This window comes from Podarcis melisellensis (assembly GCF_964234715.1).
Source record: "Podarcis melisellensis genome assembly, chromosome: 13".
NCBI classification, from domain to species: Eukaryota; Metazoa; Chordata; class Lepidosauria; order Squamata; family Lacertidae; genus Podarcis; species Podarcis melisellensis.
The window spans coordinates 25,116,485-25,131,985 of NC_138545.1; the positions used below are offsets into that span (position 1 = coordinate 25,116,485).

At 39.3% G+C, this 15,501-nt stretch overlaps 2 protein-coding genes across 2 annotated transcripts; both read left to right on the plus strand.

Moving 5' to 3' along the window:
* Positions 1–3,997: 3,997 nt before the first annotated feature.
* On the plus strand, positions 3,998–4,972 carry LOC309355499 (olfactory receptor 14A16-like; the record flags this gene model as incomplete). Its single annotated transcript, XM_081886436.1, has 1 exon — positions 3,998–4,972. The coding sequence occupies one exon, from the start codon at positions 3,998–4,000 to the stop codon at positions 4,970–4,972; it is 975 nt and encodes a 324-aa protein (XP_081742562.1).
* Positions 4,973–9,716: 4,744 nt separating this feature from the next.
* LOC309354804 (olfactory receptor 14A16-like) lies at positions 9,717–15,299 on the plus strand (the record flags this gene model as incomplete). Its single annotated transcript, XM_081885072.1, has 2 exons — positions 9,717–10,035; positions 14,674–15,299. 2 exons carry the CDS (start codon positions 9,717–9,719, stop codon positions 15,297–15,299), a joined length of 945 nt encoding a protein of 314 aa, XP_081741198.1.
* Positions 15,300–15,501: the final 202 nt, after the last annotated feature.

Below are 15,501 nucleotides of genomic sequence, written 5' to 3' on the forward strand. Positions count from 1 at the left end.
GTAGCAAGTGTGTTTCTCAACTGCCATGGCATATAAGAAAGACATTTTGAATAGATGCAGCAAGCTTTGTTTACCACTAGCAATCTAATCTTAGCATGTAATTGTGCCATACAGGGACTTCTCCCTAGCCACAACGAAGTGTATATTTCACATACTTCTGTATAAAACAGAGCAAATGCTCAGTTAAAGCTTAAGTCATTGTTTAAAGCATTGGTGTTCATTCAGTGTAGTAATGAACAGGTTAAATTAATTTTGTCTCCTTTGCTAAAACTTAAGTTGGCTGTAAAACATATCCTTGGAAGGCTGGAGGGGACCCCCTCCTCCTCCTCCTCCATTGAATTTTTATACTGCCCTATACCTAGCGGTCTCACAGAAAAAAATCACAACAAATATTAGCTATCCCGATCAAGGTGAGGTAAAATCTTTATGTCTGTGCAGCAATAGAAATAAGATTGGTAAGGCAGGCTGAGGATTGACCAAGTAGCCCCCCTTCTGGATTAACCCAACAGCTGAGCAGGGGTGTGGGTGTGGATGAAAGCCATTTGCATAGCATCACCCACATGTTGCAGGATTGCCATTCAGCTCAACAGGTGATGAGCAAAGGGGTTGATCCTGAGATGTGGGTGATGATCTACAAGTGGTTTTCAAGGTGCTTATGAAGCATCGCTCCCCCAGGTAAATACCAGTTGACAATCTGGGGGTGAAGATGATGTGCTGCAAGCAACTTTCCTTTAGATGGTGATATATCAAATGGTTATGAGAATTCTCAACTTTTACCAGATCTTGTAAAGCTATGCAGATAATATTCAAGGGAGGATCTAAAGAAAAATGTATGGGAAACTGGAGATTGAAAAAGGTAGTCTATGAGTATCATCACACACACCATATATATGCCATATAGATACCATATATATATCTCATACACTATATATATCCTGTGTGATTCCTGCTAGAACACACACTTGGGCTCTTTCTCCTTCCACCTGCCCTTCCCAAGCCCTCCAAATTTGACTCTCGGTTGGGTTAGAAGAACCCTCCAAATAGTATGTGGGAGAGAAGGGGAATTGTTTCATCAGTAAGCTTCTTTATTGATGGGACATTCACAATATCACAATGTTAATTACTACCCAGATATAAAAACAATTCCAAATCCAATACAGATACCTACTGGGATAAAAATCTGCACTCAGAAGGATTCTTGAAATATTAAAGTTTTCAACAGGCACCAGAAACATTATAGAGATGGTAGTTCTCTGATGTGTAATGGGGGAGGGGCCCTTCCTGATTAATAGAGGCTTGCTGGGATTTTACCAAGTATCTGCGCTTGATTAGAAATTAAGAGAAGTTGTGATATGCATGACTGACATCAGCTTGGCTGCAGGCTCCCCTCCCCACATACTCCCAGAACCAGGAGAGGGGAAGCAAAGGCAGGTGCAGTCTCCAATTGTTTTCAAAAAGCCCTGGAGAAAAGGAGACACAGATAGCTGTGGGGAGGCAGGAACTTTCAGTGTGGGCAACAGAATTCATGTAGTCAGAACTACTGATTTCATGGAGTCAGTCATGAGCTGCTGTGGTCATTAGGCATGAAACTCAGATCTGTCTCACTAATAAAGAGTTAACGCCAGCTTGAACTGTGTGATTTATTGACCAGCTTGTGACCCAAGGCTTTATGTGGTGCTGCTCATCATTAACACTGGCAGTTAGAGGTTTCCATGCCAGAAGAATTGCATGCAAATGAGTACATTTGCTAAAACTGTAGTGGAATGATTAGTTCCCCTTTTAGTTTCGTTATTCTCATGCTACCCTAAACAAACAGGCTTTCAGTTAGCAAAACTGACCAAAATATGTTATTGTTTCTGTACAACCCTAATGCTGAGAACTAATTCCCATGAGAACTAATCTCTAGGAAGACAGAAGATATATTAATAAATTTCTTCCCCATGTTGATAAATGTTTATTGTCCTATTAGATACCAATGTAAGTGGATTCTTATAAAATTGCACGTTTGGCTGGAGTGGCATTTAGTCATTTAATTGCACTGGAGAAGTAAAAGAATATGAAGAAAAATAGTAAGATACTTTCTTTGAATTTTCTGAAAGAAAGAAATGAACTGGTCACCCTCCCTTCGTCATCTCTATCTGTCATATTCTCTCCTGCACCAATAGTCACTCTCTCCTGGAATTCTCTACCTCTGTTCACGGTTCTGGCATAATACAAGGTACATCAACATGTGTTGCATCTATTTTCTGGATATTTTCAGATGTTTTCATACTAGGAAGTGAATTGCAACTTTAATTGAATTAATTTGCTGTAGATTTCTAACTCAGAGGTCTACAGTCGGCAATGGGACTAGTCACTGATATTGAATGTAAATTCACATTTAAATTGAATATCCATTTTTCTCATCTGGGAAAATATCTGAGGAGTTTTAAAAACAGGATTTTATATATATATATTTTTAGTTCTTAAAACCCTGGTGATGTTGAGCCCTGTCAAATATTTAGGGGAAAGGTCTTGTATATCTTAGGCAAATATTAACTGAAATAATACTGTGACTGTCTGGATGATTTTGTGGCAATTGTGGTGCAGCTTCACATTATACTCTGTGAAGTCTAAATTCCTTTTTTTTCTTTAGGACTTTATTTTCATTTCGTCCTAGCTAATGATTATATGATGTGTATTTTACTATGGTATTTTCTCTCTCTTACTTTTGAATTGTAACTGACATGTTATTTTTTTCTTTGGACTGGTTATAAGTCCAAACTTCCCTCTGCCTATATCACCCGTCATATTTCTACCACTGTTCATCTGCAGCCATTTGTTGGACACCAATTTCTTTCCCATTCCTTCAAAATCCTCCATCCGGTGGAAAGGAGGCAACCATTGTCACATAGGAAAGTGCCTCATGCTGAGTCAGACCATTGATACCTCTACCTCAGCACTGCCAGTAGGGAAGGTCTGCAGCTTCGTGGTGGAGCATCCATGTTGTATGCTGAAGATCCCAAGCATTTTCAGCTAGGGCAGGTGGGAAATAATGTCTGATTGTCATTCACTGTGGTCAAAACCGAGCTACATGTACCACTGGTTTTGACCCAGTATAAACTGGATAACTATGTCGCTATGTACACCAGCCTCCCTGAACCTGCTACCTTCCTTAGGTTTTGGACTACAATTCCTTTGACCCAGGCAGCACAGCCAGTGCTTAGGAAGTTCTAGTCTGAAACATCTGAAGGGCACCAGGCTGGGGAAAGGTGGGCTACCCTGATTGGCAGCAGCTCCACAGGATGTGAGGCAGTGATCTTTCTTAGTCCTCCTTGGAGATCCCAGATGTTGACCTGTGTAAACATGTGCTCTTTCCCTAAGCTGGGACCTTTCCCATTAAATTAGAAGCTTACTGTAGTTTTACCAAGCATCTGTCCCTGATGAGAAATCAAGAGAAACAAAGGAATAGTAAAAGCCCTCCTTAGTAATTAGCCGGATGTTAAAGATGATGACTATTGACTGTGATGAGTAAGCTCATGTCAAATTCACACTGTCATCATGGTTTCTAATAAATTATGAAATGGCCTTTTGCCTTCTAAAATTGAGCTATGGCATTATATTAGGGGGGGCAGAATATCAGGCTAGTATTGACTGGAATTTGACAACGTTATTGTATATGTATCTGATCCACATTCAAAAGATTCAGTCAGCAGAAAGTGGGATATTTGGCACCTAACTCCTTCAAATAGTCAAGCTCTTAAGGGAATTAGTGAATCAGTGGTATGAACAAACAATAATGACCTTGCAAACATAATTGCATTGCTAATAATAATAGCACTAGTATTCACAGCCATCATAATCATTTTAGGGCTCATCCCCCCCCCCAAAAAAATTACTGACTCCTTTAGAACGTTGCTGCCTGCTACAATAACTAAACATCATCAGCAGCAACAAAAACTTAAATGAGAGGGGTAACGATTTCAACAGCGGTATTTCTGCTTCCTTTCACAGCAATATGAATGTGAAGAAGCAGAGCATGGATAATCAATCATCTTTCTCAGAATTTCTCCTCCTAGAATTCTCAGAAGTTCGGGAACTACAAATTCTACATTTCATTATATTCCTTGTATTGTACTTGGCAACTGTCACAGGGAATCTTCTCATCATCTCTGCAGTAGCCTTTGACCACCACCTGCACACACCCATGTACTTCTTCCTGATGAACTTGGCCATGCAAGACCTGGGACAGGTTTCAGTCATTAATCCCAAATCCATGCTCAATTCCCTCATGAATACCAGGTACATTTCCTACTCTGGGTGTGTTGCACAAGTACTGTTGTTTATGTCATTTATGGCATCTGATTTCTTTCTTCTCACAGTCATGGCATATGATCGGTATGTTGCCATTTGCAAACCATTGCAGTATGGGATGCTGATGAATAGGCAAGCCTATATTCAAATGATTAGCAGTGTATGGATCAGCAGCTTTTTCTATGGAGTGTTACACACTGGAGGTACCTTTGCATCCCCCTTTTGTTCCAATGAAGTCAATCAATTTTTTTGTGAAATCCCACAGTTACTTAAGCTGGCCTGCACTGATTTGTATCTAATGGAAATAGGAGTTCTTGTGTTAAGCGGTGTCATTGGAGTTGGCTGTTTTATCTTCATCATCATAACCTACGTGTACATCTTCAATGCTGTGCTGAAAATCCCCTCAACTGAAGGAAGGCGAAAGGCTTTCTCAACCTGCCTTCCCCATCTCATAGTTTATGCCCTATTTGTATTTACTGGATACTTTGCGTACTTCAAGCCTACCTCCAATACCTCACCATATCTAGATTTGGCATTTACAGTGATGTATTCCATGGTTCCACCCTTGATGAATCCAGTAATCTATAGCATGAGAAATAAGGAGATTAAAAACGCTCTATCAAAGCTACTGCGTTTGCCTCACTCCTCTATGAAAAACTTTTCCAGTCTTATTTTGTGAAGGATAATATCTGTATAGAATATAATACTAATTATAGAAAACCTGAAATACTATGAGGAAACTTTGAAGCAGCTAAATAGATTTAGCTTTGTTTTCTCAATTGATCTAGAAGGGGTACATTGCTTATATTGCAAATTGTGAAAATTGGTGTAGTGGTTAAAATATCCGTCTTTGCCCTGAAGCCCTCTGCATGCTTTTTAAAATGATCTTTATTGGTTTTAGAGATTTTACAAATTTCACCATCACAATACATAATACATACCTTATTTCTTTTAACCTTAATACTTTAACTCTAAACAAATTTGTACTTCCCTCCTTCCTTCTTCTGGTTTCTCTATATTTTCTGTATATTTACGCATTTGTCATGTTTACATTCTATGTGTACTTAATACTATGGAATAATACTATTCAAAATTTAATTAAATATACATCCTTCAATTGATGTAATATATTTGTTCAATGTTCTTAAATCCAAAATGAATGATTTTTAATAAACATTATGAGGTTTATTTCAGTCCCACGAGTGCCTATTTCCAAACCCTTCTAAAACTAGTAAATCGGTGTTATCCAATTTTATCCAATCACCCAACCATGTTATACAGGCAGCCTCATAGTAAAGTTTAAGGCCCTCTGCATGCTTTTTCTCTAGCTCCCATCATAAGTGACTTTGGGCTATGCTGCCCAGGCCTTGGGCTAATTCAATAATCTATGGCCTTTAAAAGTGGGTGGGGTTGTTGTTTTTGTCTGTTACACTATTGTGTATTTTTGTATTTTTATATTGTAAACTGCCCTGTGATCCGCAGATGAAAGGTGGCATAGAATTACTGTAGTTGTTGTTTTGCTTAATCTGAATTTTATTGTATTTCACTTAAGGTGTAATGACTGTAATAAGTTGAATGAATGAATTTTCTATGGAAAAGTAAAGCAATGGGAATTACCGCTCACAACTTTAGCAGTGGGCAGGGTTTGCAACCCAGCTCAGGCTTCCTGTGCCAGGGTGATGCCCCTCTGCATGCAGGCCAACTGACCTTCCTCCCAGTCGGTCTTTGGAGTAAAGCAATGGGAAACATTTTAACCCACACTTACACCACTACACCTAATTGTGGTTGCCTATCCACGACTGGACATAACGGTCAGGGCTACCTTTCCCTTTACCCTCCAAAATGTCCTTATTTTCATCAGAGGAATGTTGGAGGGTATGTGTTTTCCCTGACTTTTGCCTGGCTCATGTTAATGGTTCAGAGTGTTTGTCCTGCTTGCACCTTTGATACAAGAATCAGCTCCTGGTGAACTATGTATAGCTCTTGATATAACATCTTTCTTGTCCATTGCAATGGAAGGCAACAGTCTTTCTCTTTTTTGTAATAGTATTTTGTTCTTTTTTCCATATCCAAAGTTACATTTGTTACTCAACAATTATATTCCAATCCAGCAAAACTAGTGACTTCCAGCTCACCCAACATCGATGTTTATAACTCAGATTACATACAATTGCATTTTAAGGTTTTGTCTTATCTAATTTAATCCCCTCTAACATGTTTGTACATATATTCTGCTGTTTTCTTACACTTCAGTGCCATCAATTCTACCATCTCTGCATATTCCAAGATTTTCATCAACCATTCTTCCTTCATTTCATTTCTGCTGCTATAGTCACATATATAAATATCATTGAGGGATTCCTTGGGATTTCATTGTCTAATATCCCCAAAAGAAAGGATTCCTGCCCCCCCTTAATTTCATTATGTCCCCAAAAGCCTTTGAAAAGGCAACAGACTTCCTAACTCCAAATGTGCAGGGAGGATCAAATGAACACATTGCAAACTGATGGGAAAAATTGGAGTCACCATTAACCTGTAGAGGTACTCTGCTGCACAGGAACACTGAGGATTGCATTTTGCTTAAATTTATGACTTAGAAACCAGGAAGATAAGACTCCCTATGCCCAGCATTTCAGAAGTTCTCATCTTCATCCCAGCTTTATCCCATAGAAGCAGCAGAATAAATTGCATATTTCAAAAAACACTTTTCTCTTTAGTTTTGTTTATTGGCTGACAGCTCGAAGGAGAAACAGAAGGGCAGTGATAAACACACAATCAGTATACAATCTTCATCCTCTGAATCTTGCCTGTCTGCCGAATAAGGCATAACCTTTCCTCTACCATCTACTGGTTATGTTCATCCCTTAACATTCCAGGGAGCTAGGATCACTTTCATCTCTATATTAGAGAGGATGGATGTATCAGTGATTGGTTGTGGCCTGCACTTGCTGACTTTGCAACAGACTGTCTAAAGTTGAACATATCTTTCTTGAATAAACAAATCTTTGGTTATTTCTAGGTGTGAGTTCTTTAGTGGATACAAGGGTTTACAATAAACAAAATAAGGCACATTTATGTCTCTACTCGAAATTCCTTGCAGAACTACTCATGTGGAGTTGACATGCAGGTGGGACTTGCTTTGATAGTTTCATTCTCACTTTAACCTATTATATGCTCAGGTAGCTTCTTTTGTGATTCAAGGACCCGCCACCCACTTGAGAATAAGAAAGACACAGGGACAAAGTATATTAGGTTAATGGGCTAAAAAAGACCACAACTTTATTGATTACAGCATGTGAGATGTATTGGCTTAGGCATTGCATCAAACAACAGAGCGTGACCCCCCCCCCCCCAGGGAGGTGTGAGTCTAACCAGGGTTAACCACCAGTGGGAGGAGCCTGTTGATGCAAATACAACTGAAAGCTCCCCCTGATGTCACCAGGGGTCATGCCATGGCCCTAGCCACCAGCAGGGGCATCAGACAGGATCCACAACTACCAGATTCCTTTACTGGAATACCCATAAAGTGGAGGGGTAGGCGGTGGCCATACCCTGCCCTCCAAATACACAAACATATTCCAGTGCCTAACCTCCAATACTTAAAAAGTTGTGACGATTTGCTACAAGGTAGACGAAAAACCAAGTGGCCGGTGCCATTTTGACAGTTGGATAAAAATTCCTACCAGGCCCCTTGGACAACCAAGGCGACCAACCAAAGGTCCATAGCAATGTCAAGAACCAAGGAATGAACTGAAGGGAGGGTGGGTGGGTGATCCGATGAAAACCAGCAACACAATGAAGGGGAAATGCTTCTGTGGTGGCATTTGAGCAGCTAAACCCAGCCCCCAAGGATCCACCTGATTGGTTGGCTGCCAGGGGGCATGGCATGGCAGCTGGGACAGCTAGGCAGGGGCCAGAACACCCCTGCCAATCTGGGAAATGGCTCCCACTCACAACTCCTCCCCTCTGTAAGAAGGAGAGGCTTTACAAAAAGGTTTATAAAATGTGAAGAAACTCCATCTGGGTGCAGTGCAAAAGCATCAGGAACATTCAGACATACAGTTACTACTTATCCCACAGGTGCTGGTTTTAAGAGGCACTCTTTGCCAATGAGTGGTATTCCTCATGGTCATGATCTCACCTGCCCAAAGCCAGAATTTCCAGCCTGAGTTAGACACCAGCCAGCAACAGAGAGGCTCGGATTTCTCTCAGGCAGAGGAGAGCTGGCACCTGCCGACTCCCCCTCCAGTTGTTGAAACTAAAAGGAATGCAGATAAGAAAGTAGCTAGAAGCAGGCTGGAACAAGCCAAAGCTCTCAGGCAGGCACAAAAAGCAAGAGAGAGAGCTTTTCTTCACCAGAAGAGGAGTTGGTTGACACAGTGAGCCCAAGAAGCTGATGAATGGGAAGGGTTTTAGACAGAAAACAAACCAAGAAACACAAGGTTCATAGGTTCAGTATATTCTGCAGATCCTGGAAGCATTCCTCAGAAGGGTCAACTTGGGTGTACTAATGGACGCTCGGCGAGAGGGCCCTGAGGATAATTGCTTTGTTTGCAATAAATCTTCAAGTTAATTACTCTGGTGTACTGTGTTATCAAGCCAGCTGCCTGAACTCATTACACTCATTATTAACATTGATAGTTAGAGCTATCCATGTCAGAAGAATTTCATACAGATGGGTATATCTGATATAGCTGTTGTGGAATGATTAGTTCCCTTCATAGTTTTGTTATTATTATGATAACCAAAACAAACAAATTAGCAAAACTAAACAAAATGCAGTATTGTTTCTATACAGCCCTAATGCTGAGGTGTGTTGAATTCCTGTGAGAGTAAATCTCTAGAAAGACAGGACAATTATTAATAAGTGTCTTCCCCATGTTGATTCATGTTTATTGTCATCATAAATCCAACTGCTGGAGGATTGCTATAAAATTGCGGGTATGGGTGGAGAAATATGCAGCCATTTAATTTCACTGGAGAAGCATACTGGAGAGAACCCTATGAAGAAGAAAAAAGTAAGATACCATTCTATATTTTTCAATTGCACTTACAATGAAGGTAATGTATTGGTCATCCTTCCTTTCTTCTTTCTCCCTAACTGTTATATTCTCTCCTACACCGATAGTCACTCTCTCCAGCAACTATCTACCTTTGTTCACAAATCTTGCATAATACAAAGTACCTCAGCATGTGTTGCATCTATTTTCTGGATATTTTCAGATACTTTCACACTAGGAAGCAAAGTGTAACTTGGATTACATGAATTTGCTATAATTTTTTAACACAGTGGTCTACAGTTGGCAACAGTAAAGTGGATGAAAAATAATAACAATTATAACAATCCTAAATAAAATGGGCTCCCCTTTTAACAGCTGGTTTCTGTTTCCTTCCATAGCAACATGAATGTGAAGAAGCAGAGCATGGATAATCAATCATCTTTCTCAGAATTTCTCCTCCTAGAATTCTCAGAAGTTCGGGAACTACAAATTCTACATTCCATTATATTCCTGGTATTGTACTTGGCAACTGTCACAGGGAATCTTCTCATCATCTCTGCAGTAGCCTTTGACCACCACCTGCACACCCCCATGTACTTCTTCCTGATGAACTTGGCCATGCAGGACCTGGGACAAACTTCAGTCATTGTTCCCAAGTCCATGCTCAATTCCCTCATGAACACCAGGTACATTTCCTACTCTGGGTGTGTTGCACAACTATTCTTCTTTGTCTTCTTTGTGGGATCTGACTTCTTTCTTCTCACAGTGATGGCATATGATCGGTATGTTGCCATTTGCAAACCATTGCAGTATGGGATGCTGATGAATAGGCAAGCCTATATTCAAATGATTAGCAGTGTATGGATCGGCAGCTTTTTCTATGGAGTGTTACACACGGGAGGAACCTTTGCATCCCCCTTTTGTTCCAATGTAGTCAATCAATTTTTTTGTGAAATCCCACAAGTACTTAAGCTGGCCTGCACGGATTTGTATCTAGTGGAAATAGGAGCTATTGCTATAAGTGCTGTCTTTGGGATTGGCTGCTTTATCTTCAACATTATAACCTATGTGTACATTTTCACTGCGGTGCTGAAAATCCCCTCAACTGAAGGAAGGCAAAAGGCTTTCTCAACTTGCCTTCCCCATCTCATTGTATACTGCCTATTTGTATTTACTTCATACTTTGCTTTCTTACATCTGGATTTGGCATTTACAGTGATGTATTCCATGGTTCCACCCTTGATGAATCCAGTAATATATAGCATGAGAAATAGGGAGATTAAAAATGCACTATCAAAGCTATTGCGTTTGCGTCACTCCTCTATGAAAAACATTTCCAGTCTTATTTTGTGAAGGAAAATTCTGTATGCGGTATAATACTAATGATAGGAAACTGGAAATTCTATGAGGAAACTTGAAGCAGCTAAATAGATATAGCTTAGTGTTCTCAATTGTTCTAGAAGGGTTATATTGCTTATATTGCAAATTGTGAGAATTGATGTAGTGGTTAAAATTTCCTTATTTGCTCTGCAGCTCTCCACGTGCTTTGGTCTCTGGCTACCATCATAAGTGACTTTGGGCTTTGCTAATTAAACAATTTATGGCCTTTTAAAGTGGATGGGGTTATTGTTTTTGTCTGTTATTGTATTATGTATTTTTGTGTTTTTATATTGCAAAGTGCCCTGTGATCCGCGGATGAAGGGTGGTATAGAATTGTTATGGTTGTTGTTCTGCTTAATCTGAATTTTATTGTATTTCAGTTATGGTACATTGACTATAGTACATAAATTGAATCAATGAATTTTCCATAGAAAGGTAAAGCAATGAGAAACATTTTAACCCACACTTACACCACTGTACCTGAATGTCGTTGCATACCCTCCAAAAGTCCTCAGATAAAAAGTCCCTATTTTCATCAGAGGAATCTTGGGGTGTATGTGTTTTCCTTGACTTTTGTCTGGCTCATGTTAATGGTTCAGTGTGTTTGTCCTGCTTGCACCTTTGATACAAGAATCAGCCACTGGTGAACTATGTATAGCTCTTGATATAACATCTTTCTTTTCCATTGGAATGGAAGGCAACAGTCTTCCTCTTTTTTGTAACAGTATTTTGTTCTTTTTTCCATATCCAAAGTTACATTTGTTGCTCAGCAATTATATTCTAATTCAACAAAACTAGTGACTTCCCGCTTACCCAACATCGATGTTTATGATTCAGATTACATACGATTGCATTTTAAGGTTCTGTCTTATCTAATTTAATTCTCTCTAACATGTTTGTACATATATTCTGCTGTTTTCTTACACTTCAAACCCTGCTGTGATCTTCACATATGGAAAAATAACTTTTTATATAGACTAGAAATGGTTCCAATCTAAATAATAATAATAATAATAATAATAATAATAATAATAATAATAATATAACATTCTAGAGGGTTAGGATCACTTTCATCTCTAAAAGAGAGAGAATGGATGTATCAGTGATTGGTTGCAGCCTGCACCTGCTGACTTTGCAATGTACTGTCTAAAGTTATGCATATCATCCTTGAATAAACAAATCTTTCTAGGTGTGAGTTCTTTATTTTATACAAGGGCTTACAATATACACCTAAAAACAAGGCACATTTATGTCTCTACTCAAAATTCCTTGCAGAACTACTCATGTGGAGTTGACATGCAAGTGAGACTTGCTTTGATAGTTTCATTCTCACTTTAACCTATTATAGGCACAGAAAGTTCTTTTTACAAAAAAGATTATAAAATGTGAAGAAAATCCATCTATGTGCATTGCAAAAGCATCAGGAACTTCCAGACAAACAGAAATAACAATAATTAATTATTTATACCCTGGCCATCTGACTGGGTTGCCCCAACCATTCTGGGTGGCTCCCAACAGAATATTAAAAACATGAAAAAACATCAAACATTAAAAACTTCCCTAAACAGGAATGCCTTAAGATGTCTTCTAAAGGTCAGATAACTGTTTATTTCCTTGACATCTGATGGGAGGGCATTCCACAGGGCAGGCACCACTACCGAGAAGGCCCTCTGCCGGGTTCCCTGCAACCCCAGTTCTCGCAGTGAGGGAACTGCCAGAAGGCCCTCGGTGCTGGACCTCAGTGTCCAGGCTGAATGATGGGAATGAAGACATTCCTTCAGGTATACTGGGCCGAGGCCATTTGGGGCTTTAAAGGTCAGCGCCAACACTTTGCATTTTGTACTGGGAGCTAATGTAGGTCTTTCAGGACCGGTGTTATATGGTTTCAGTGGCCATTCCCAATCACCAGTCTAGCTGCTGCATTCTACATTAATTGTATTTTTCCAGGTCACCTTCAAAGGTAACCCCATGTAGAGCACATTGCAGTAGCTCAAGCGGGAGATAACTATAGCATGCACCACTCTGGCGAAACAGTCTATAGGCAGCTAGAGTCTAAGCCTGCGTAGCAGATGGAGCTGGTACATGACTGATATATGAATATTTATCCTAAAAATTGTATTTTCCCACAATTATGCCTAACACATGCATTTTGCAAACAAGCTTTATTTCTAATATGTGTTTAATTCCTGTGGGAGCAAATCTCCAGAAAGACAGAAGAGTTATTAAGAAATCTCCTCCCCATGTTGACAAATGTTTATTGTCACAGTAGATACAAGCGTATGAAGATTCTTATAAAATTGCATGTATGGCTGCATAGATATGCAGTCATTTCATTTCAATGGAATGAAACAGAATCTGAAGTGGAGAGAAATCTATGAAGAATAATAGTAAGCTGCTTATACTCATTTTCTCAATTGCACTTGCAATGAAAATAATAAATCCCTTCAATTCTCTGCCTGCTCTCCTCCTCTGCCATATTCTCTCTTCCACATATAGTCACTTTGTAACTCTCTCTTTGTGCAACTCTCTTTCTCTTTTTATGGCTAGCACAACACAAAGTACATCAACATGTGTTTTTTCTGTTTTTGTGATTCTGTACTTTTCATTCATGCCAGTCACAAGCTACTTTTTTTCTTTATGCTGGTCACAAGTCCAAACTTCCCTTTGTTCATATCATTTTATGTTCTCATTTTGTATTTTTATTTTAGATACTCTACAAACTTCAAAAAAATTATTTGATAGCAGTGTACAATTTTTCAGTTGTACCACAAAATGCCAAGTTTTGCCTATCAATAACTCTGACGAAAGCCTAATTTTTGTTGCTTGTTAATATTGTTGGCATGGTTGGGATTCCTCTAATGTGAATTGCTCCAATGTTCTTCCAGTCTTTTGAACCCTCTTATTACAGGGTTGGTGCTCTATCTATCTATCTATCATCTATCTATCTATCTATCTATCTATCTATCTATCTATCTAACTATCATCTATCTATCTATCTATCTATCTATCATCTATCTATCATCTATCTATCATCTATCTATCATCTATCTATCATCTATCTATCTATCTATCTATCTATCTATCTATCATCTATCATCTATCATCTATCTATCATCTATCTATCATCTATCTCTTTATTTCTGAAAAACTTACAGACAGCACAGGTCTTCACTGCTCATGCAGTGCATAAGAGAAAATCTTGTGGGGTCTTTTTTTAGGGAAATCATATGATACAATCTGTTCTGATCTATGTTGTCACAACTTATCACTGAAGAAGAGTTTGGATTTGATATCCCGCCTTTCACTCCCTTTAAGGAGTCTCAAAGCGGCTAACATTCCCCTTTCCCTTCCTCCCCCACAACAAACACTCTGTGAGGTGAGTGAGGCTGAGAGACTTCAAAGAAGTGTGACTGGCCCAAGGTCACCCAGCAGTTGCATGTGGAGGAGCGGAGACTCAAACCCGGTTCCCCAGATTACGAGACTACCACTCTTAACCACTACACCACACTGACTCTAGGTTGACTAGTTAGAAGGGACACCGTAAATCAAGTCAGGAACAATGCCATCTTCTTTTGCAGACAGTGCAGGACTCTTTCTTGACATACTTTTCTTTTTAAAAATTCCCTTTAATCACTTTGTTCCGCTTTCTTCCACAGCAACATGATTGTGATGGAGCAAATAATAGTTAATCAGTCCTCTCTGTCAGGATTTCTTCTTCTAGAATTCTCAGAGCTTCGAGAGCTACAGATTTTATACTTTGTTGTGTTCCTTGCTTTTTACCTGGCAGCACTTACAGGAAATCTTCTCATCATCTCTGCAGTAGCCTTTGACCATCACCTGCACACCCCCATGTACTTCTTTCTGATGAACTTGGCCCTACAAGACCTTGGCTCAGTTTCAGTCATTATGCCGAAATCCATGGCCAATACCATCTTAAATACAAGGTACATTTCAAATCTGGGATGTGTTGCTCAAGTACTCTTTTTTCTCTTCTTCATAGCATCAGATTTCTTTCTCCTTACAGTCATGGCATATGATCGGTACATTGCCATTTGCAAACCGTTACAGTATGAGATGTTGATGAATAGGCAGGCCTGTACCCAAATGATCATTAGTGTATGGATCATCAGCTTTTTCTACGGAGTGTTACATACTGGGGGCACGTTTGCACCCCCTTTTTGTTCCAATCTGGTCAATCAGTTTTTCTGTGAAGTCCCAGAGTTACTTAAACTGACTTGCTCTGATTTGTACCTACTTGAAATTGGAGTTCTTGCATTCAGTTTAGTCATTGCGTTAGGCTGCTTCATCTTCATTGTTGTAACTTATGTGTACATATTCAGCTCAGTGTTGAAAATCCCCTCTAGTGCAGGGAGGCAAAAGGCCTTTTCAACTTGCCTTCCACATCTCATTGTTTGCTCCCTATTTGTATTCACTGGATACTTTGCTTACCTTAAGCCCATATTTAATAGCCCACCATACCTGAATTTGGCTTTTACAGTGATATATTCCATGGTTCCACCACTGATGAATCCAGTAATCTACAGCATGAGAAATAAGGAAATTAAAAATGCTCTGTCAAAGCTGTTGGGTTTAAGGCACTCCTCTATGAATACCTTTCCCAGCTAATTATGTAAATGTAAATTCTGTATATAACTCTAATGATAGGAAACTGTAAGTCTGATGAGGAAAGTTTGCATGAGTTACATATATTCAGCTCAGGTCTGCTTTACAAGGCAAAACTGAACTAACATATTCAAATTAGAAGAGCACTTTTTATTATTAAGCGTTATGAATGTCCCTAATAGTATCAACTGTTCAAAAGTCATAC